We start from the raw sequence: 21,820 nt of genomic DNA on the forward strand, positions 1-21,820 counted from the left end.
TCACATTCTAGATCTTTGAAGACATTCAAAGCCTGTTTTTGCTACATAATTAATCCCTGTGGTGACTATAATTTATGATTCTACAAAGTCCTCTGAGATTTTCCTAATTTAGACTTAACCATGTATATTTATACAGTGAACACTGTCAAAACCGTCATTTGTCCAATCCAGCAAGTTTTAAACACCGACATAAAATCTCAGTCCCATCTGTGGCTTGTATATTTATCATCAGCTCTATAATCCGGCAGATTGTGTAAGCCTGATGATTTATCAAGTCCAGTGAGAGCCAGTTTAGACAGCTTCCACTGGAAATTTATGGGATCAGGTTTCAACTTTGATTGGTTGAAACAACCTCATGTAATAATGCATCTGGTAAAGGTGAAATCAGGTTCCTGAAATCTAGTCCTCTATTGAGTTGGATTGATTCATGTTAAGTTATATTTTTGTTTATGTAATGTACTTGAATCAATCTCTATGTTTATTGAACTCTCATGTATGTTAATCATGTATATAATGTGGCCTTTAGGTGACAGTCATTTTCAATTTAAGATTTTACAGATGCATCAAAATTAATGAATAAATTCACAGTAAATAGATGAAACATGAACAGTGAAATATGAAACATAAAAAGAAAGTGTACTGAGTTATATTAAGGATTGGTTATTATTAGTATTTTATATAGCAATTATGAAATGTTTTCCCTCACAAATAATGTGACCAAAACAAGTTTACGTCAGACATTGTACAAATGCTGAGTTACATTAAGAAATGATATAGATTTCCAGCCACTGCACAGCTATTTGTGATTGATAAGCTAAAAACAATTTCTTAGGCCAGGCCAATTTTGTGTCTTGTTTTATGGATCCATCAGCCATATTTTTTCAAAAATAAGAAAAAAACAAATTTAATTTTCCCTGCTCAAAAAATGAAATCCTATTGGTTTTTTGGGGACCAAAAATGTAAACTTACAAGAAAAATATTTTTTAAATTGTCTTTTTGCCCTAGATTAACTTCATAAATTGCCAAATTAAAACGTGTTGAGTATTTAAAAGAAATATTACTTGGTTGGTGATTTTTTTTTTTCATTTTTTCTTTCCCCCTTCCTATCTTAAGGTTTCCTGGAGACAAAAATCTCGAAAATAAGAAAGAAAATTGGTCTGGCCTTACATAAAAAGTGTCGCATTAGGTTATTACAGATAGGTTGATACATGAGTCATGTCATGACCAGATGGAAAGAGAGAAAAAATATTTGAAAATAAAAGTTGTCAGATATACTTTTGCTTTCACAGGAGACTTGGCTACAGCAAATGATTCAGTTGGAAGGAAAGATGATGGTTGTGTCTTATCCTTTTGAATGGACACTGCCTATAAAGAGTGATGAAATGTAATATGTTATGTCAGGATAACTGTTTCTTTCTGTGTGAAGTACAGACTCTAGTAGACCCGTGAAGATCCAGGGTAGGATAGGTCTTCAGCAACCCATGCTTACCACAAAAGGCGACTATGTTTGCCAAAAAAGGCGACTATGCTTGCCACAAAAGGCGACTATGCTTGCCACAAAAGGCGACTAACGGGATTGGGCGGTCAGACTCGCTGACTTGGTTGACATGTGTCAATGATCGACGGTCATGCTGTTCATCACTTAATTGTCTGATCTCGTCTGGACTCGATTATTTACAGACCACTGCCATATGGCTGGAATATTGCTGAGTGCGGCATAAAACTTAACTCACTCATGGACTCGAGTACTTTTTGCATCCATTCCCAACTGTGGCTAGAGATTCGGACCCATACTCCAAGAGGGTGATTTCAAGTCCCAGATGGGACTCATCTCCTAAAAGCACTAGAATTTGTACTTTACTAACAGAATTGTGCTACAAGACAGGAATTACCATTCTCTTTGTGTTACTGTATGTACAGGGATGGAAAATGGAAATATGCTTTCATGGAAAAGTGATGCTTTTGTTCTAATCTCCTGATTTTATGATTTTGTAAGTTAATGTAATGCATGTTGAAAAGAAAAACATCAGCCAACATTGCCAGTCTTCCAACGTATTGCTACAGGCAGACGCTGAATATTACTCATAGTTAGAGTTGTGACGATTACTCGATACGCAAGTTATCGCGATTCAAGAGCTGCACGATACGATACATCGATACGATTGTTGTGTATCGATTCAACACGATACTTACGTACTTAGCAGTCTACGAAAACACCGTCTTCCCTTCTATTTAGATTTTTGTGGAAAATATTGCCAAGGACATGCTCTGACTGAGATAATTTTCACAAATTTATTTCGTTATCTGTGCGAAAAAGCCTGTTGTGCCAATGTTGATCCCTGCTGTTCCATTTTTTGGGAAAACACTACTTTACCAACACATGCTAAACATTTTTAATAAAATGCCTTTCGTGATGACGTGTTTTATTTTTCTTGGGAGAAGAATACCTTCCCTGAAATGATAACATAACAGCACATTATTTCCAGCACTTTTATTTTTCTGTATACAAGGCCAAAATATTGTGATACATATTGTATCGTATGTATCGGACTACCAGTATCGTGATATGTATTGTATCGTGGCATGGGTGTATCATCACAATTCTACTCATAGTGGTAGATAGGAAAATGTGTAATAATGTGTCGGTGTGGCTCTTTGCTACCTTCACTGTTCATTGTTCTTTTGAAGAGATGTGATAACACAATGTGTATCTTCTCATTCCCCAAACAGAGATAGCATGGCAAGATTGGCATGATATCAAGCATAAACAAGTCCATCATTCCCCCACCATAAAAATATCTGATTCCTGACATTAGTGAGATAGCAGGCTCAGATTATTGAATACAGATAATGGAGGCTCAGTTAACACTGGAAAAGTAGAACACGACAGTGTTGTTGAACGATAAGTTTACATTATTTACCTGTATTCTTTCTGACATCTCAATAATGGTCTGCATTTGAATGATTTTCTGTCTGTATTTATGGTCAGAGCTTACCAGATTGTCACTTTAAGGTTATAAACTGTCATCACAGTAATGCCCCCATTTTGTTCTGAAGCCACTCTGGTCCAGGAAAATGAAAGTTAGTTTCATTCGGTTTGTTAATTTGCATAGAAATATGAGACAAGTGCAAATTATATTCATGGAATATTTCATTGCACATGGTACAATCTACTTATAAATTTTAAAGCCTTATAGTCTACAAATTAATTTTTAACAATCATATTTTTTTTTTACCAGGTGAAGAAAGAGTCGCCAGATAAAGTAAATGGAGACGGTAAGACAGTTGTACCTCACTTTCCTAATTAACTTTATATACTGAACAGCAAAAAAACCACAATTTTAATAAAATGAAATCTCATAAAAGTAAGCGTTCATGTGTATATCTTCTGTTTGAAAAGTTGACAAAAAGCAAAAGTAGTGTTTCTTTTGTTGTTCAGTATTATTTGTTCCACCACTAGCAAGCAGATAACGTTTCCATAGAGCACCATGTTTGTTTCATCGAATAGAATATTCCCAGTGATCATTGCTTGACAAGGCATGTGGGTAGACCCAACTCAAGTGCTTCTCACCCTATTGGCCTGTATGATGTTTTGGATAACATTTGATGAGACAGGAGAAGATTTAACTGACTTTTACAGCTTTTTGCTTCTACAGGGAAATATTAATTCCACTTATTCTGCTTCATGGTGTACTTTTTAATCTATTGCCCCTATATTGTATTTCATCCCGTTGTCTGTTCAGGAGACAAGAGTCTTTCAAGCAAGCTGTCAAGTCGTATGAAGACTTTGGTGGAAGACACTCCAGATAAAATCAGCAAAAAATCTGCTGTCATTGTGCCTGACACACCTAAGAGTGGGAAGGTATGGCTGTTCATACACTGTGCATTGAGTTTTGTGTCTTTTGTTTGAAATGACAAGAAGATATTGGTTTGGTATGGTTTGGAACATGCACAGAAGTTGCTAAAAATACTTGCTGTAATGGTTTTTAGTCATCAAGCAAGCCTTGAAACTGAAGTGAGTTTAAATCATGGCCAGAAACTAAAGTGAGTTTACATCATGGCCAGAAACTAAAGTGAGTTTAAATCATGGCCAGAAACTAAAGTGAGTTTACATCATGGCCAGAAACTAAAGTGAGTTTAAATCATGGCCAGAAACTAAAGTGAGTTTACATCATGGCCAGAAACTAAAGTGAGTTTAAATCATGGCCAGAAACTAAAGTGAGTTTACATCATGGCCAGCTCATCAGCAGTAGCATTATCACACTGGATCTTTGTTTGGATTTGCGACGCTCTCCACAGATTGTAAGATTGGTGAGGAGTGGTCTTGCATAGAGCTGCTGGATTAACTCAATAACTATCCATGACCATGTTAATTAGTGAGTCATGTATTGGATTGTCTGATTTACAGACAGCTGTAATTTGAATGGAATATTTGTAACTGTATCATCAAAATCATTCACTCACTTGCTCTGTATCTGTAGTTTACAAGGTAACATGATAATTGTTGGTGTCTCTCTGGTAGTTGTGTCCCATGATTGGTAGTCTAGCACTGATTTACATTCTGACATTTCTCCTCCAATGTAGACTTCTCCACTGAAGAAGCCATCACCCAAGAAGTCACCAGTCAGAAGCAACATGGTCTTCACACCAAAGAAATCCCCAGTGAAAACAGAAAGCAAGAAAACATCTCCCTCATCACCTAGTCCTTCAAAGACATCTCCCAAGTCTACCACCAGTCCGAAGGTGACAGCCGGAAAATTGCCACACATTTAGTTCAGCAGTCAACTACATAAATCCTAGCAAAGAATGTTGTTACATATGCATCAAAATGTTCAAGTGTATCATGATGGTCTTCCTATGTTGATTTTCCTTAAACATCCAAGGGTATATTTGCAGTGGATTACTAGTATTTCATATGAATGGAAAAATTATAGATGTCTGCCTCCTTGCTTCAAGGAACATGATGTTTCAGAAATGCCTCATGGAGAGTGCATCTTGGAGAATGCCTCACGTAGAGTGCATCTTGGAGAATGCCTCATGGAGAGTGTTTGTGAAAACATGAACATGATCTGGTTTTGTTTAAGGAAGGAACTCCCAAGCTGGTGAACCGAGCAAGCTACCGGGCGTACCTTCACCGAGAAGGTCCAACAGCCCTAGGCTCCAAGGAAATCCCGGAGGTAAGGAAGTAGTTGTACCTTGCGGAGTTGGGGATGGGTCACAATTTCTATCATTGAATTCTTGTAAAGGGGAAGTATTGGCACCTGACATATTGCTGGGATGGGACTAGAATTGGTATCCTACATATTGTGGCGTTGGAACATAAACTTAAAGTGTGCTTCTCACTATATATTAGGTCATCTCTTGTTTTCCCAGAATAACCGCATTTGAGTTTTTTGTTTTGGAGGAACAAGTTTTACTTTTCGCTAGAAAGAGCTGTTCACAGGTTTTCCTTTTTGTTAGTGAGACCGCTTCCCAGGTTTTACTTTTCCTAACTTTACATGATCAACATTCAAATGATATATGAGTGTTTGAAATCAATTGAAAATTATTGTTCAAGATTAAACTCACAACACAATTGTTTTCGCAAGCGGGATTAGAACCACAGATGTCAGATCCGTAGGCAGACGCTTTACCGCACTGCCACTTGGCCGACAAAGGTGCTGGGGTTAAATTATCTACTTATAGTGAATGTCATTAAATTGATTTTACGTGCGCTTCAGTTATTGTTATGTAGTTTCATTAGATGATCATTTGGCGGATTACATCAGTGTATTAATTTGACACGTTGGACTTTTATCATGCAGGGTCCTGGGTGTGGCTGAACCCTGATAGGGTAGGGCATATTGGTAACGTGCAGATTGTTGTGCTAGTGTAGTATCCTGCATTGCCCTGCAGGTTCAAAGGAAACGGTCTTGCTTAATCCCATGCTGTTAGTTACGTTCGGGAAGTTAGTGCCAAGAGACGTTTGATGTACTTGGGGATGGAATGAACTTCTGTAAGGAATTGTCATACACATGCTGAAATATTACAATTATTTCATCTGAGCGGAATTTCAACTTTCTTAGACATTAACATTTTTGAGAAAAAAATTACCAGCCATGTTTTCTGCGAGAGTTATGAACCTGTGGAATATGTGAAGCCTGTTGTGATTTTCTCTCTGAATGTTCCTCAGGGAGCTGATAACTGTCTGGAGGGTCTGACATTTGTCATCACTGGGGTTCTAGAGTCAATGGAACGAGAAGAAGCCAAGAGTCTTGTAGAAAAGTATGGCGGCAAAGTCACTGGTTCAATAAGCAAGAAAACAAGCTACATTGTAGTTGGGAGGGATGCTGGAGAGAGCAAACTTAATAAGGTGATTTTTTCCACTATTGTATTTATTTTTATTCTTAGCAGCACCCGTCCATGAAGATTGGAACTATGACAACTGTATTAGTAAAAAATGTGAAAGTTGTGAAACCTGATTGGTCCATTTGTGACTTCCAGCCAATAAACAATGGCAAAAGTGAATTCAAATCCAAGGATGGTCTGGATATGTACATTCAGTAACTAAAACAGGTTCCCAAGTAATATGAAATATTTTGAGACAGATATACCATCTTGTAATTGTGTGAAATAAACTTATCTCTCTGAATACACCCATTGTCCCACTGAGAATAAATATTATACATAAATCAACAAATTATTGCAAGAATTCCACTGTCTTTAGTATCAGTCAGTACAGAAGGCCATTCTGATGTAGTGACCTTGACCTTTACCTTGATTGATGCAGGCAAATCAGTTCAAGACACATCAGCTTGATGAGGATGGTCTTCTGGATCTGGTTCGAACAATGCCTGGAAAGAAATCCAAGTACCTTGTGAAAGCAGAGGAAGATGCCAAAAGGGTTAGAGTTGTCCTTAATTCAGTGTTTTGTGGAGACAGATGTCATGACAACATATTCATAATTGTAATTTTTTTCATGTTGTAAGGAATCTTTTTGAACATTTTGGACAACAGTCAAGAGGTATCAAAGTTCCTAATCTAACGCAGTAAGGGTGTAGGCTTCTGCTCAAATTGTCAGTATGGTGCAAGTTCTATCATTTAGTGAGCAGGAGATACTCCCAGTGTGTCTGACAAAATAGCATTTGAAATGGGATTGGGTAGCCATTATGTTTGGTGTAATTTTACAGTGCAGATGTAGCATGTTACCTATGCATACACTCATTTTGTCACGTTCTTTGAAATTATGGAAATAAAGTCATGGCAAAACACAATATTCACTCAAACGTAATGCATGTCTCAAGCATTTGAAAGTGTGTAACCTGTTTTTTGTACAGTCAACCATTGTTTACGCATATTATTTACTTGAATAGGATGAATTTTAGCAAAATATCCTCTGCTTTTGTAGGAAAAACTAGAGAAACAAAAACTGGAGAAGAGAAAGTCAGAAGAAAACAACAATGTTCCACATAAAAAAGAAAAACTTTCAGAGGAATTCAGCAATAAATCTTCAAAATCATCACCATCAGAATCCAAATCTGACCAATCAGGAGAGTCGTTACTGTGGGTGGACAAATACAAACCAACCAGTATCAGGCAGATCATTGGTCAGCAAGGTGACAAGAGCAATGCCAAAAAGCTTCTCGGTTGGCTGCGACAGTGGCATCATAATAGAGCCAGTGGAACCAAACCACAAGGTGACTATTGTTTATAGATATAGACTCCAGTAGTTACAAGCTGCTCTGATAAAGTTGAGATATTACTAACAATGGCATGAAATAACTTACACTTCTATCAGTTTCTACTTCTGCAATGTTTGTGAAGAAGTTCCCAGCAAAATAAGATTTTGACAGTGAGAAAAAGTAAGCTTGTGAAAATGGTTCTGTGTCATCCACAGTAGCCTGTGCTTGTAAGAGGTGACTAACAGGATTTGGTGGTCAGACTTGCTGAAACATGTCATTGTATCCCAGTTGTGTAGATGCTCATACTGTTATGCTCATCACTATATTGTTTTGTACAGATTTGTTCATTTGCAGACTGCTCCTCTATAGTTGGAATATTAAGGTTGAGGCATTAAACAACTCAGGACCAAATCCTAAAACAACAAATTCAGTTATACAGTTAACTCATCCCCACACTTGTCTTCTTTCAGGTAAATTCTTTGGGAAAGATGATGGATCTGGTTTCAGGGCAGCTCTTCTCTCTGGGCCCCCGGGTGTTGGGAAGACCACGACGGCGACACTTGTATGTCAGGTGAGGTCTCCTCTGCAGCATCAACCAAGTCAATGTTCTTATCATTCTTATACTTTTTAACTTAATGAATTCTGCTGAAATGTAGTAGTTCCTCTGAACATAGTGTAATTCATCTATGTTTCAAAGTGATATTGATTCTTATTTTGATCGAATATGTTTAAATATCTGTCGAAGGGTCCTTTAATTCATAAGGCTAAAACTGTCAGTGATCATTATCATTCATAGATTCAGTTTGGGATGACGAGTGTATTGTTGTCACTGTTTATTGATACGTAGGTTCTTACATGCCATTTTCAGCTTTAGGAAAGTATTCTAATTGTTTGTATGCTGTTGTGTTCCTTTGTCTACGTGTTAATTAAAACCTGGGTCATGTCAGCTAGTTGTCCATAAACGCTGGGACTGTGTCCATCATACTTTGTTTCTTTCACAGTTCATGTCTGTATTAATGTAATCTGCATCTGTATAACTCTTTCAGGAACTTGGGTTCTCTTATATTGAGCTGAATGCATCAGACACACGGTCGAAAAGAAGCTTGAAGGAATTTGTGGCTGAGGCTCTGAATAACACAACACTGGTGGACTTTATGGGTAGGTGAAGGACTAGTACCAAAACATAGAACATGTCACAGCAGTTCCACATTCAGGTCATACCAAATCCAGATCCACATCATTTCACATCCACATCCAGGCCATAACACATCAGCTTCCACATTCAAGGCATAATCCATCCGCATCCAGGCCATAACACATCAGATTCCACATTCAAGCCATAATCCATCCGCATCCAGGCCATAACACATCCGCATCCAGGCCATAACACATCCAGTTCCACATTCAAGCCATAACACATCCACATCCAGGTCATAACACATCAACATCCAGGCTATAACACATTCACATCCAGGCCATAACACATCCACTTCCACATTCAAGCCATAACACATCCACATCCTGGTCATAACACATCAACATCCAGGCTATAACACATTCACATCCAGGCCATAACACATCCACTTCCACATTCAAGCCATAACACATCCACATCCAGGCAAAACACATCAACATCCAGGCTATAACACATCCACATCCAGGCCATAACACATCCACTTCCACATTCAAGCCATAACACATCCGCATCCAGGTCATAACACATCAACATCCAGGCTATCACACATCCACATCCAGGCTATAACACATCCACTTCCACATTCAAGCCATAACACATCCGCATCCAGGTCATTACACATCCACATCTAGGCTATAACACATCCATATCCAGGCCATAACACATCCACTTCCACATTCAAGCCATAACACATCCACATCCAGGCTATAACACATCCACATCCAGGCCATAACACATCCATATCCAGACCATAATACATACAGATTCTGGTGAAGTGGACTAAGATTAAGATGTTAGACTTCTGTACAAGAAATGTTAGCAGGACAAGATCATTTCTAAGTAGTGTGATAGTTAAATCATTAAAGGAACAATTCTTTTTCATAGAGATCCTCCTTGGGGTACTTATAAGCATTTAAATGTTCTTTAAATTCTCGCGACAGTTGTAACTATATTTTTTCAATAAAATATATACAAAACAAAAAACATCGTTTTTGTCTTGTGAGACCACCCCTACAGGGCCCCTGGCCCCGTGACAGCCAAGAGCAGGTAACTCTTCAGACTATAGCCTCCAGCAAAACACTTCCTTTTCTGTCGCCCGCCTATGCAGACGTGCTTCAGCGTTCTCAGAGTTTCTTGCTACAAGACAAAGACAAGTACTAAGATGAGTACCTCAGAGGCTCAAACTGTATGTATGGTTTCTTTATTAGACGCATGGGCGCATTAGGAATCATTTTTTACAGTTTACTTGTCAAACTGTTGTAACTTTTACCATCCCTGTTGGTAGCCACGTGGTTAGCGTAATGGTGGAAGGCAAACCTTTTTTTCCCGCCAAAACTTTTTAGTTTTCTGGCGGTCTTTTTTAAAAAAAGTAAGCTTGTGTAGCTATGCTTTTATGTACTTTATTCTTGTTATCTCCATATTTACTACTATTTTTTATAAAATATGTCGTAAACTATGGTGTCGTGGCACTTAGCTTTTACCTTAACTATGTACGTAGTTTTAGTTTTAGCTTTGCGCCCATGCGTGTCTTGTTTTATTGTTGTTTATTATGCAACACTAGGAGGTTATTTGTTGCCTTGCAGTTTAAATCCTGCTCAACATGCAAATCCTCCATTCCGGCTAAAGACCTGCATGATGTATGTCTAAGATGCCTAGTGGAATGTCATCACGACGATCAGTCTTGTGATGTGTGCGCGGGGTTTACCCCTCAGACCAGAAAGTCTAGACACGCGGACTTCTTGTTCTATTCCAACCTACTGAAGGCGGGGGGGGGGGGGATATCTGGGCTCAGGACCCTCCATCTAAGCGCTCCCACAAAAAGAAAGGCGCAGCCTCTTCTTTGGAGGGGTCAGTTAAGAAGGCCAGGGTGTCTAGGGACCCTTCCCCTTCTTCTGCCGTTGTATCCTCAGCACCTACCCCTACTTCGCAAGCACCATTAATCTCTGTTGATTCAATTAATGCCTTGTTTCAGCAACAGATGTCTTCGGTACAATCAATGATAGATTCGGCGCTGTCCGGTTTCCAAAAGGAACTGGACGCCCGATCTTCATTGAGCGGCCATGGTGGTTCAGTGGAGGGAGGCCGCGGCCCGGGCTTAGGCTCGGAGAACGCTCCTCCCTCTGGGCAGCCGTCCTGCGCTTCGGGCGTTCAGGCGGATGTGCCTAGGGCAGTCGACCCCAGCTTGTCCCGTGGGGCAAGTGGGGCAACGACGCCCGGTGTCGGCGGCTTGACCTCGGTCAGCGCGCCTAGTGCCACGGTGGGCAGGCAGCCTAGTGCTGCCCAGCCGCTGGGGGCATCGACATCCTATTTCCTGGGCTCTCGGGTCACCCTCCGGTGGGGGGCTTGCCCCAGTTGCCCAGACGACCTAGTTCAGGCTCTGGCTCAGGCTCTTAGTCTCTCTGCTCCTGCGAGTTCCGTCTCGGTAGCGCCCTCAACAGGTTCACTTTACGGTGAAGGTTCCCTGTCCAAGGAGCGTGAGGAGATGGATATTGAGGAGGAGGGGATTGCGAGTCGGAGGTCACGTACTCGTTCGGTTCGTCCCTCAGACAGGTTAGAGAAAAAATTGCCGAGCTCTTACCTCAGGTTTCTATTCCTGTGTCGGAGCCCGACCCCTTGGAGTTTCGGCTACCCGGGGAGGCGTTCGCGCCTACCAAGGTCGCCGAGGCGAGGTTGCGCCTGCTCCCATCGCTGGTCGGGGAGGTAGTGAATCCGCTCCTTTCGGGTACCCGGTCGCGCTTTGATCTCCCGGAGATTAGCCGCCGGTATCAACTGGATGAGGATTCGCTATTCGAACCGCCAGTGGTGGACGAGTGTGTGTATGCCTCGGTCACCCAGGGGGGGTCCTCCTCCTCTTCCTTGGCCTCGGCCAGGCAGGGCCGGCGGCGTCCGCCTATCGGTCCTTTGAGGAGCAATATAGGTGTGCGGCCCAGCAGCTGAGAGTAGTGGTCCATTCAGCTTACCTTTCTGCTTTGCAGGGGCAGCTGTTGGATCATGGGAGCACTGCTGACGACTCTCCGTCGGCAATGTTGGGTCGGCAGCTTACGGACGTGCACTCTCATCTGGCGAGGGACAGCATCAGGTGCTGTGCTAGCCAGATGATGGGGGCCGTCATGGGGTTGCGTCGGCTATGGCTATCCGTAGCCAGGTACTCTCCCGCTACCCAACAGGCACTCCTGGCTCTGCCCTACAGGTTGGGATCTTCCCTCTTCCCTGGGGCATTACAGGTTGTGCAGGAGGCCGCGGAGGCTGTTAGCACTTTCAAGGACTCTAAGCCCTTGTTAGAGCAACCCTCCTCGTCTCGCCAACGGCCTCCCACTCTTGCTTCAGCTTACCCTTCGGCGCCGGCGAAGGAAAGTGCTAAGTGGACTGCTCCACTGCAGCACAAACGTAGCAAGAGGGCGAAAGGCAAAGGCAAGGGGCCTGCGTTGCAGCAGTCGCAGCAACAGCAGCCTTTTCGGAGCAAAGGGAAGCCGGCCCCGCAGGATCTGGTGTTCTTGGGGGCACGGTTCAATACGGCTCAGGGGATTGTTTCCCTAGCCCCAGACCGCATCGTCAAAGTTCAGAGAACTGTATTTCAGTTTCTCGAGTTCCCCAGAGCCACAGCAAGAACTTGGCTTCATTTGCTGGGCACTATGGCGGCTACAGTGGACGTGGTCTGGCGTGCGAGGTTGAGGATGCGACCCACTCAACAGGCATTAACCCAGTTGTGGTGGGCGGAGAGCTACGAGACTATTCTCGAGACTCCCGCTTGGTTGATTCCTCACCTGCGGTGGTGGACGGAAGTCGGAAATCTGTCCATGGGGATCCAGTTAGAGACACCGACACGTTCCCTCTCGATTCAGACGGACGCCTCCCTCACAGGCTGGGGGGGGCGTCCTGGGCGAACTATCGGTCTCGGGCCGTTGGGCCGAGGACGAAGTTACCCTACACATCAATGTGTTGGAATTGAGAGCAGTCCGCCGGGTGTTCGAGAGCTTCGTGGAGTCAGTTCGGGGTCAAGTGGTTCGCCTAGAGATGGACAACCAGACCGCTATGACGTATATCCTGAAGCAAGGTGGCACAGTGTCTCCGTCCCTCCTTCAGGAGGCATGGCAATTTCTGACTTGGTGCGACCAGTTCAACATTCAGGTGCTCCCTGTTTATCTCTCGGGCATAGACAACGTCCGCGCAGACGCGCTATCGAGACGTATACTAGCCCCACACGAGTGGATGCTGCATTGGGGGATATTCGGGATTATTTCCCAGTTGTTCGGGTCGTTCCAGGTAGATCTGTTTGCCTCTGGGGCGACGAACCAGATTCCTGTGTTTTGCTCAAGGATACTGGATCCGAGAGCGATAGCCAACGACGCCTTTCTGCTCGATTGGACAGACTTTGGGCATTCCCGCCAGTGCCTCTGATCTCACGAGTCCTCTCGCAGCTGACCGCACAACCGGCTCGGCTACTTGTGCTTCTAGCACCGCTTTGGTCGGCTCAAAGCTGGTTTCCGGTAATTCTCAGGTTTCTGGCTCAGCCTCCTGTACTGTTACCCTTTCGACCGGACTTACTATCCCAGAACAGAGCGCCACACCCCAATCCCAGGATTCAGTGGGTGGCTTGGCCGCTGTCCAGAGTCGCCTCCATGCGAGAGGAATTCCTGCACCAGTTGCAGACACAATTCTGGCTTCGCGGAGGGATTCGAACGTTCAATATGAGGATAGATGGGCCTGTTATGCGCGCTGGTGTGTCGACAGGGGGATTCTCGATCCCTTTTCTGCAGATCTAGTATCTGTGTTGGAGTTCCTGCAATCTAAACTGGAAGCCGGTCTGGCCGCTTCTACAGTTAGAGGTTACTCCACGGCAATCTCTGCCTGCCACATTCCTGTCGATGGTGCATTATTGGGGCAGCACCCTCTAGTTCAGCGCTTTCTTGCAGGCGTGGACAGAATCCGTCCGTCTGTCCGGCGGATTAGTCCCCCGTGGGACTTGCCAGTCGTTCTTGATTGGCTGTCCAGTCCTCTTTTTCACAACCTGTCGGCTCTGTCCCTCCAGCTGTTGACATGTAAGACAGCTTTTCTTGTGGCGGTAACCTCTGGCAGGCGGGTAGGCGACATACACGCTATGTCCGCCAACCCTGAATTAACGGTGTTTCACAAAGACAGAGTGAGCATTCGATTGCCAGATACTTACCGTCCTAAGAGAGATAGCACCTTTCACGTTACGGTGCCTATTGAGCTTCCCGCTTTCACGCAGCCTTCGCCGCCCGGTACCTCTCTTCGACGTGCTCACGTCTTAGATGTCCGTAAGACCCTTAAGGCTTATATCAAACGAACAAAAGACATTCGGAAGAATGATCAATTGTTCTGCTGTTATGGTGGCAGCAAGGCTGGCCTTCCGGCGAACAAGCAGACCATATCTAGGTGGCTTGTCTCTGCCATTTGTATGGGATACACCTCGAAAGGTCGTACGCCCCCTGAGGGTTTGAAAGCTCATTCGGTTAGGGCTGTGGCGACGTCTAAGGCATATGCGTCTGCCTTGCCCATTGAGGAGATCTGCTCCGCGGCTATTTGGAGCCGACCGAGCACGTTCATCCGTCATTACCAGTTAGACAGACTGTCAAGCGAGCGTGCTCGGTTTGGCCAGTCAGTTCTCACCAGTGGGCAGGGCACGAGTGCCCTAGCCGATTGAGCTACCCTTGCATTTGACGAACGATCATTTGACATTGTAGCTGCAACAAGTAGACTGGTGGTGGTGTCTTACTGTATACTTTCCATCTTTTATCCCGGTGGTGGGCTCTATTATGGTGGTGGTATTTTTTGCTTTACCGGTTTAGACTGTTTCAGGTCTTCCCTAGCACCTTGGCCAGTGCAGTGTCTCGACTCCCGTTTTTTGTGAAAAAAAAAAAGAGGGGGGGGGGGGGGGGGGGGGGGGGGCATTTTTTATAAGCACCCTACGACTTTCTTATAGAAATGTAGGGTTAGACCGTGTAATAGCCTGGCCCTGGTCCGCACCCCCGCCGCAAGGCATAGAAGGTCACGTGACCAGGTAGGTTTGATTCCTTGTTACTTTCAGTAAATGTAATAAAGGTTATCATCTTATGTCAGGTTTATGAGCAGACAGAATGCCTCTCCCTAAGATCAGTCTTTTGGAGTCTGTCTTATGCTTATAAGTACCCCAAGGAGGATCTCTATGAAAAAGAATCGAACAAACCTGTAGAGGTTGCAGATTCTTTGAATAGAGTCCTCCTTGGGGTAAGGCCACCCACCTCCCCACATTCTGTCTGTACTGCTTACAGAACGGAAGTGTTTTGCTGGAGGCTATAGTCTGAAGAGTTACCTGCTCTTGGCTGTCACGGGGCCAGGGGCCCTGTAGGGGTGGTCTCACAAGACAAAAGCGATGTTTTTTGTTTTGTATATATTTTATTGAAAAAATATAGTTACAACTGTCGCGAGAATTTAAAGAACATTTAAATGCTTATAAGTACCCCAAGGAGGACTCTATTCAAAGAATCTGTAACCTCTACAGGTTTGTTCGAATTTATGGTTCCACAACAAAAGTTAACCTGTGACTGCAGAGGGTATGTAGGTGTTTGGTGTTCTTAAACAGTTGTCAATACCTTCATGTTCAGGTCCGTCCAGAGCTGACACCGGAGGCCACAAGCACTGCATCATCATGGATGAGGTGGATGGCATGGCAGGCAACCAGGACCGAGGCGGCATCCAGGTCAGTCACTGGTCCCCACACTAAGATAGCTGTAATAGATACAGTAGTAGTCACTTGGATCAAGGAACAGTGACCTGTTGTCATCTGCGTGTTGTGAGCTGTTATCACCAGAGTCACTGATGCTCCAGTCAACAAGGCGACTTGCTACTGTTAAAGTACAGGTTATGATCAACTTAAAGTTGAGACTGCTTTGTGGATTGGACCAGGTGTGATCTAAAGTCACTGTGATGCAGGCCCCCCCTAGTGCTGTCTAGGCTGACATGGTTACAGTTCCATCACAGGCCCCCGTAAGTAACTGAAGGAATTACAGCACATTTGAAGGAATTGCATCTCAAATGTAAACAAACGCAGCTCACTCGCGAAACAATTACAGCCATATCGGCAATTTAGCGGTAATAACTGAAACACATCGGCCATATCGGAAGCAATGTCGGTAATACTTGAAACACACTCGGTCGTCTTCGGAGATTTTTCGGCTCACATCCGTGATTTGTCGGTCGCAAAAGGAAACTCATGCAGCAAAACATGGCGTTGTTCGAAGAAGCTCCCGTCTCGGTGAGTTTTGTTCTTAGTTCCTACTATTACATTTTTATACTTATCCATCTTTGACCACCCGTGTTGAATGTGTTTAGGTATGAGGTGTTGTTGGGGCTATAGCTTATTTTTTTAGGAAAAGACTGTCACTGCAGAAGAGTGTCACAAGTCATGCCCCTGGAGGTTCCGATGTAAACAAAAAATCTCCGAAGACGGCCGAGTGTGTTTCAAGTATTACCGACATTGCTTCCGATATGGCCGATGTGTTTCAGTTATTACCGCTAAATTGCCGATATGGCTGCATTTGTTTCATGATTGGGCTGCGTTTGTTTACATTTGAGATGCAATTCCTTCCAATGTGCTGTAATTCCTTCAGTTACTTAGGGGGGCCTGTGATGGAACTGTAACCATGTCAGCCTAGACAGCACTATTCGCTCTCCCTTGGGTTTGCTATTTTGACAGCCTAAGTAAATTTAGTCTCGGTATTATTTGTTACACTCCTCTACAGAGTCTAACAAATCCTAGTATTAGGTTGCGTCAGGTAACCTTTGAGACTGACCAATGAGAACACAGGCGAAAGTGGACATTCACACATACCTTTTGAACTTTTACGTAGAAGAGGTTTGTACCTGAATGATTCCAAAGGCTATTTTCCGTACAACCACTTCTGATTGATGCACATGGAGCATGCTGCAACTCTGTCCACAGTGAGAGTAAACAGTTGCTGAAAATAGTATTTTGGTCAATTCTCAAGGATGTAAGCTTGTGAAAATGTTAGCTAATTGTAACCATGTCATCAGAGTACATTAAGTGTGTATACTGCAGGTCAAATATCTGTGTTTTATGAGGATTTTTGTTTGTTGGGGGATCAGTGACAGTGACTGGGGAATTTTGTAAGTCTGGCCAAACCCTAAACAACAGCCAATGTCTGATAGGTTAAATCAGTTTGTCCCTCTTGCGTTTGACTGGACTGTCATAGGTCACTCAAAAGTTACCTGACGTGACGTCCTACTAGGGTTTGGCTCAGTAGAGGAGTATAATGAATAATACTGAGACTGTGTTTACTTAGACTGGATGTTTTGATTTTCCGAATTTTGCTGTTAGACATGATACATGTGAGCACCTGTGTACGGGTTTCTCAAACTGTTAAAAGTCTAAGCAAGCAATATTTCAGATGTCCTGACTACATTACACTGTCACTCAGTGATCTAACCGAAATGCCATGGAAGTCCACTTGTCATCCAGTGTGATACCTTTCAGGAAAAATGAAGATATTATATCAATAACCCATTTGTTTCCTGAAGTATCATATCCAGAAGCGAATTCGGTGCTCATTTTGTAGCCATGTCAGACGTCCTTTGAAATGTTATATTGGCTATTAATCTGATCAATGTTAGGAAATATGTGGTATCAGGAATTTGACTAAGTGAAGTAAACATAAGTTACTAATGAAATTAAAAATATTCTTTGCAGGTAATGAATATAAAATAGAGCAAAGAAGTAACTATTGACAAGATAATTTTTGTTACAGGAACTGGTACAGCTGATCAAACAAACGAAGATTCCGGTCATCTGCATCTGCAATGACCGTAACCACCAGAAGATGCGCACGCTGTCCAACTACTGCTTTGACCTCCGCTTCTATAAGCCAAGGGTGGAGCAGATTAAGGTCAGCTCCTACCTTGGACATCTGAAATAATGATTGACAATGTCTAGTACTTTATGAGAGGATTAATTGTGGAGATAACAGGGTTTATAAACATTGAAAACTACTTTGTTACTGACATGTTTGATATACCTTAATCAGTGAGTACCATGGATGAAAGGCTGGAGGCACCAGTGGTAAGATGCATGTTGTTACGATATTTCATGTGCATAAATCTGTATGTCTCACTGTGGTATTGGTTCACAGGGAGCCATGATGTCCATGATCTACAAGGAGGGGTTGAAGATCGATCCACCTGTTCTTAACGAGATCATCTTGGGAGCCAATCAGGATGTCCGACAGGTGAGGCACAGCATCAAGGAACAGGCTTCTTTATTTAAGTAGTAGTGATTGTTAATTGTCCAAAAGCTGTATACAGTGGAGTTTGTCAAATCCGGACTCTGTGTAATCCAGTTGTCCAGACTACTCTCTGTCCCGTCAGAGTTGTTCTTAATTTATCATTAAAGTTTGCTTTATAATTCTGATTCCCTCAGTTATGGATTACAGACCTACAGCAACCCATTCTGCAAATAAAAGGCAACTATGCTTATCATAAGAGGCGACGAACAGAACCAGGTGGTCAGGCTCGCCGACTTGGTTGACACGTCATCGGTTCCCCATTGCGCAGATGGTCATGCTGTTGATCACTGGATTGTCTGATCCAGACTCGATTACTTACAGACTGCCAACATATGGCTGGAATATTGCTGAGTGCGGCTTAAAACAAAACTCACTCACTCACTTTCTCACCCTCACTCTCTCTCACTGACTGACCTCATTCTCACTCCCACATTCAATAACTTCATTCACGTCCCTTGTGCACTTCATTCTCCCCACCTCTCACTGGTGACTTGATGCTTCAGGTGATCCACAACCTGTGTATGTGGACAGCCACGGACAAGACACTCACCTATGAGCAGGCCAAGGAAGATGCAAAGAAGGCAGAGAAAGACTACAAGCTTGTAAGTACACATCATAGTTCATAGGGACCAGCTGTTATTTATGTGGGTTCTTGAAGTTACTCAGAATATGTATGTGTGACTTTACAGATTTCGTGATTAAACTTTCAAAATCAAGATTTTAAGTTTCAGTAGATAGTATGTCTTTGATTTGAAGGTTATGAGTCCCACCAGTGTGTGTAGAGGAAGCTGAAGGCTGAACCTACATATACATCTGTTATCGCTGACTATTGTTTTCAGAGTCCATTTCATGCATATACATCTGTTGTTTTTAGAGTCCGTTTGATGTGTGTCGGAAGGTGTTTGTTGGAGGAGAAGAGACGGCCAAGATGACGATCCATGACAAATCCGACTTGTTCTTCAATGACTATTCCTTCACACCACTGTTTGTGCAGGAGAACTACATAAGTGTCATTCCATATTCTGCAAGGTAATCATGAGAAAAATGGCTTTTCTGAGTAAATTGTTAAAGTCTGATTGTTATTATTTATTCTCTTATTTCTTGTCTGAAATCACCAAGTGATAACAGATTTGACTAATGATTTCCTGTGTTTGTAGAGGCAACACATCACGGCATTTGTCAGCATTAGCACGTGCGGCAGACAGTATCTGTGATGGAGATCTAGCAGATAGGAAGATCAGATCTTCTCAGAACTGGAACCTGCTCCCAGCCCAGGTGAGCTACTACTGCTACATTTACTCAATGTCCATTCACAGTTAGAAAGCACTCCCGGTATTGGTAAGATTAGTATTAGCATAAGTGCAGTCAGACGGAGTAAATGAATTAAATGAATATTGCTGTGTGCGGCGTAGAACTAAATTCACTCACTCATTCACCTAAGTGTAAATTACCACAGTAACCAATGTTTTGTCTCAGGTTTAAAAGATTGTTTATATTTCAGGCCATCTTCTCCAGCGTGATCCCTGGGGAGGTGATGCGGGGCAATCTACCCAGTATGGTGCAGTTCCCCCAGTGGCTGGGCAAGAACTCCAGCCGGAACAAGACTGATCGCATCATACAGGAGCTTCGCACTCACATGAGACTCCAGTAGGTCATCTCCTACATCCAGCTTGTTTCAGTATTGACCTGACCATCTCTGTCATATAGTGGATATATGGCCATGGAGTGGAATGTCATACTTCTATCCCTGACCACAGCAAACCGAGAGATGTTAAAAAGTGGTACCCTATGCGTCATAGACAAGGATATGTCAGGCTCTTAGTTGTGAATCCATGGTAACCAGTGGCATGGTATTTCAGTTCACTGACTCTATTGAACCAGTAAAAGTAAGGACCAGTAGAAGAACCAGACAAGGAATCTTTCACTTTGCATTTACTCACCCTGCCTAGCCTCACCTCACTTCACCTCACCTTATCTTATCCTGCCCAGCCTCACCTTGAGATTTTATAAGTATTGCTAGTGTGTGTTTGCTAGTTTTGTCCCCTTGTACTTTCCAGAATTACTTTTACCATATATTCTAAAGGTCTGTAGGATTATTATGGAGACTGCCTTGTCTTCAAGTTATCACTTTACCTGTCTCAGAACCTCAGGTGACATAAAGGGTCTGAACATGGATTACCTGCCTGTCATTCGACATGTGATGACCAACCCCCTCGTGCAGCATGGTGGAGATGGGGTCAGGGAAGTCATCGATTTCATGGATAACTATGACATCATCAAGGAAGACTTTGACAACATACTGGAAATAACGAAGTGGCCAAACAGTTCTGATCCCCTCAGTAAACTGGATACCAAGGTCAGTGTCATTCTAATGATGTAGTTTGACAGTAGATGATGCTTAAAGCGGCCATCTTTCTTTTTATGCACATTGGCATGTGAGACTTGAGGTTTCATGTGTGAAAGAGTCACACAAAGCATGTTATGTAGACTACTGTTCATTGAACATAGTTTTTGAAGTTTCAATGGCTGAGTGGTTAGATTGCTGACTGCAAGTGCTGGAATTTGGTGCCTAACTGTGAGGGTTTGGTTCAAATATCCAGATGTGACTCAGCTTCTTAAGTACAATAATGACTTCTTTCAGAAAGGAACCATAACACCAGGAAATGTGTATTCATGGTCTTTTTGTTCACAGGCCCCATGTATTGCTCATCCATGTTTTCTTGGATGATGTTTGTTCAGTTTCCAGGTGGCATAAAGACTATTTAATTCAAAGCTTCGCTATGATGTATGGGATATTTCACTTTGTTGTTCTTCCCAATTCTACATTTGTGTTGTCAACTAACTGTAGACCAAGGTGATGTTTGACTGTAGACTGATGTTTGTTCAGTTTCCAGGTGGCATAAAGACTATTTAATTCAAAGCTTCGCTATGATGTATGGGATATTTCACTTTGTTGTTCTTCCCAATTCTACATTTGTGTTGTCAACTAACTGTAGACCAAGGCAGCTTTCACTAGGACCTACAACAAGGAGTCGCATGTGACGCCTTATGCCACAGGGGTCATGTCCAAGAAGAGGCGTGGACGAGCACCTATTGCGGAAGAGGATGACCTCATGGATGGTGAGGACAGGGCAGCAATGGCAGTCAGCTCCGATGATGATGATGATGACTTGGAGGCTGACACCATGATCAAGGTGAGAGAGAGTGTGGATAAGTGAGGTTTCATATTAAACAAACCTGTGTAGACACTTGTGAAGGAAGGTGTTGTTAGTGCTTTGTATGTGGTCACAGTGTTGCTAGTTGATTTCCACATATATAGATGTTTCAAATGAATACAGGTAATTTTAACTCCAAATCACCTGGGAGACAAAAAGTATATCTTGTAGAAGTTTGGAAGACTTTGGGTTAGAATTTAGTATGCACATTTATTAGGTGTTTGTATTCTCATAAAAAACACATCCAAAGTCTAATTTGCCACAGGGCATGTCCATGTGCCTTAGTTTCTGATGCTCGTGAAGAGCAACATCCTGACCTATGTGTCAGGGTCAACACTTTGGACTTCCTCTCTAAATTATCCTGGTTTTCTGATTGTTTAACGTGAGTAGGTTTAATGTGAGTAGGTGCATGTGTGTGTGAGAATATGTGTATCTTATTTACTTTTGAGA

At 42.9% G+C, this 21,820-nt stretch overlaps 1 protein-coding gene across 1 annotated transcript in view; it reads left to right on the forward strand.

Annotated features, from left to right (window-relative positions):
• Positions 1-21,820, forward strand: part of LOC137278064 (replication factor C subunit 1-like) — a 33,069-nt gene that overhangs the window by 10,343 nt on the left and 906 nt on the right. The window contains exons 7-24 of the mRNA XM_067810143.1: positions 3,240-3,276; positions 3,744-3,862; positions 4,585-4,743; positions 5,085-5,177; positions 6,173-6,352; positions 6,770-6,883; positions 7,388-7,676; positions 8,132-8,232; positions 8,708-8,819; positions 15,462-15,556; positions 17,622-17,759; positions 18,003-18,098; positions 18,659-18,757; positions 19,030-19,184; positions 19,313-19,430; positions 19,657-19,802; positions 20,298-20,511; positions 21,152-21,349. Of these exons, the coding sequence (XP_067666244.1) occupies positions 3,240-3,276; positions 3,744-3,862; positions 4,585-4,743; positions 5,085-5,177; positions 6,173-6,352; positions 6,770-6,883; positions 7,388-7,676; positions 8,132-8,232; positions 8,708-8,819; positions 15,462-15,556; positions 17,622-17,759; positions 18,003-18,098; positions 18,659-18,757; positions 19,030-19,184; positions 19,313-19,430; positions 19,657-19,802; positions 20,298-20,511; positions 21,152-21,349 (2,463 nt within the window). The remainder of the gene's footprint in view (positions 1-3,239; positions 3,277-3,743; positions 3,863-4,584; positions 4,744-5,084; positions 5,178-6,172; positions 6,353-6,769; positions 6,884-7,387; positions 7,677-8,131; positions 8,233-8,707; positions 8,820-15,461; positions 15,557-17,621; positions 17,760-18,002; positions 18,099-18,658; positions 18,758-19,029; positions 19,185-19,312; positions 19,431-19,656; positions 19,803-20,297; positions 20,512-21,151; positions 21,350-21,820) is intronic.

This window comes from Haliotis asinina, chromosome 3 (assembly GCF_037392515.1).
Source record: "Haliotis asinina isolate JCU_RB_2024 chromosome 3, JCU_Hal_asi_v2, whole genome shotgun sequence".
In the NCBI taxonomy this organism is placed as follows: domain Eukaryota; kingdom Metazoa; phylum Mollusca; class Gastropoda; order Lepetellida; family Haliotidae; genus Haliotis; species Haliotis asinina.